General features: G+C 47.3%; 1 protein-coding gene across 1 annotated transcript in view; it reads left to right on the top strand.

Moving 5' to 3' along the window:
• SPTAN1 (spectrin alpha, non-erythrocytic 1) overlaps positions 1 to 1,095 on the top strand; it is an 85,791-nt gene that overhangs the window by 31,291 nt on the left and 53,405 nt on the right. The window contains exons 18-19 of the mRNA XM_037745944.1: positions 352 to 595; positions 775 to 902. Coding sequence (XP_037601872.1) covers positions 352 to 595; positions 775 to 902 — 372 coding nt within the window. The remainder of the gene's footprint in view (positions 1 to 351; positions 596 to 774; positions 903 to 1,095) is intronic.

Below are 1,095 nucleotides of genomic sequence, written 5' to 3'. Positions count from 1 at the left end.
CAAAGTTTTGCTCTTGTTGCCAAGGCTGGAGTGCAATGGCGTAATCTCAGCTCACCACAACCTCCACCTCCTAGGTTGAAGCGATTCTCCTGTGTCAGCCTTCTCAGTAGCTGGAATTACAGGCATCCGCCAACACACCCGGCTAATTTTGTATTTTTTACTAGAGACAGGGTTTCTCCATGTTGGTCAGGCTGGTTTCAAACTCCTGACCTCAGGTGATCCACCCACCTTGGCCTCCCAAAGTGCTGGAATTACAGGCATGATCACCATGCCCACCCTCAATTTTTCTTTGTACATGATAAAACCACACCCAGAGCAAATAAAGTCAGCTCTGTCCTTTCACATTCCCAGGACCGAATTGATGGCATCACCATTCAGGCCCGCCAGTTCCAAGATGCTGGCCATTTTGATGCAGAAAACATCAAGAAGAAACAGGAAGCCCTCGTGGCTCGCTATGAGGCGCTCAAGGAGCCCATGGTGGCCCGGAAGCAGAAGCTGGCTGATTCTCTGCGGTTGCAGCAGCTCTTCCGGGATGTTGAGGATGAAGAGACGTGGATTCGAGAGAAAGAGCCCATTGCTGCATCTACCAATAGAGGTCAGTCTGCTTCACGCAGGTAGGAATCAGCTTGAGAAAAGCTGTGCTATTGTAGCATAAAGGGGATGCATGTCAGGATGGGCAAGGTTGAGTTTAAATTATTGAACTGGAACCTAAGAATGACAAATCAGTGCTGACTTTTCATGTTTGGGTAACTGGGGAGTGGTGTCTGCTTTCAGGTAAGGATTTGATTGGAGTCCAAAATCTGCTAAAGAAGCATCAAGCCTTACAAGCAGAAATTGCTGGACATGAACCTCGCATCAAAGCAGTTACACAGAAGGGGAATGCCATGGTGGAGGAAGGTGAGTGATTGGCATCAGTGACATGGCTTGGCACTGCTCCCCTTCTTGCCAAGGGCATGGCCATGTGGTCATAACAGACCAGGCTCTGGGGCTGAATACCATCCTCATTCTTTCCTGACTGTATGACCTGACCAGACCTTTACCCTTTGTGAGCCTAAACTTCTTTTTTTTTTTTTTTTTTTTTTTTTTTTTTTTTTT

Source organism: Cebus imitator, unplaced genomic scaffold, assembly GCF_001604975.1.
Source record: "Cebus imitator isolate Cc_AM_T3 unplaced genomic scaffold, Cebus_imitator-1.0 Scaffold216, whole genome shotgun sequence".
Lineage (NCBI taxonomy): Eukaryota > Metazoa > Chordata > Mammalia > Primates > Cebidae > Cebus > Cebus imitator.
This window is presented reverse-complemented; position numbering and strand designations above follow the sequence as displayed.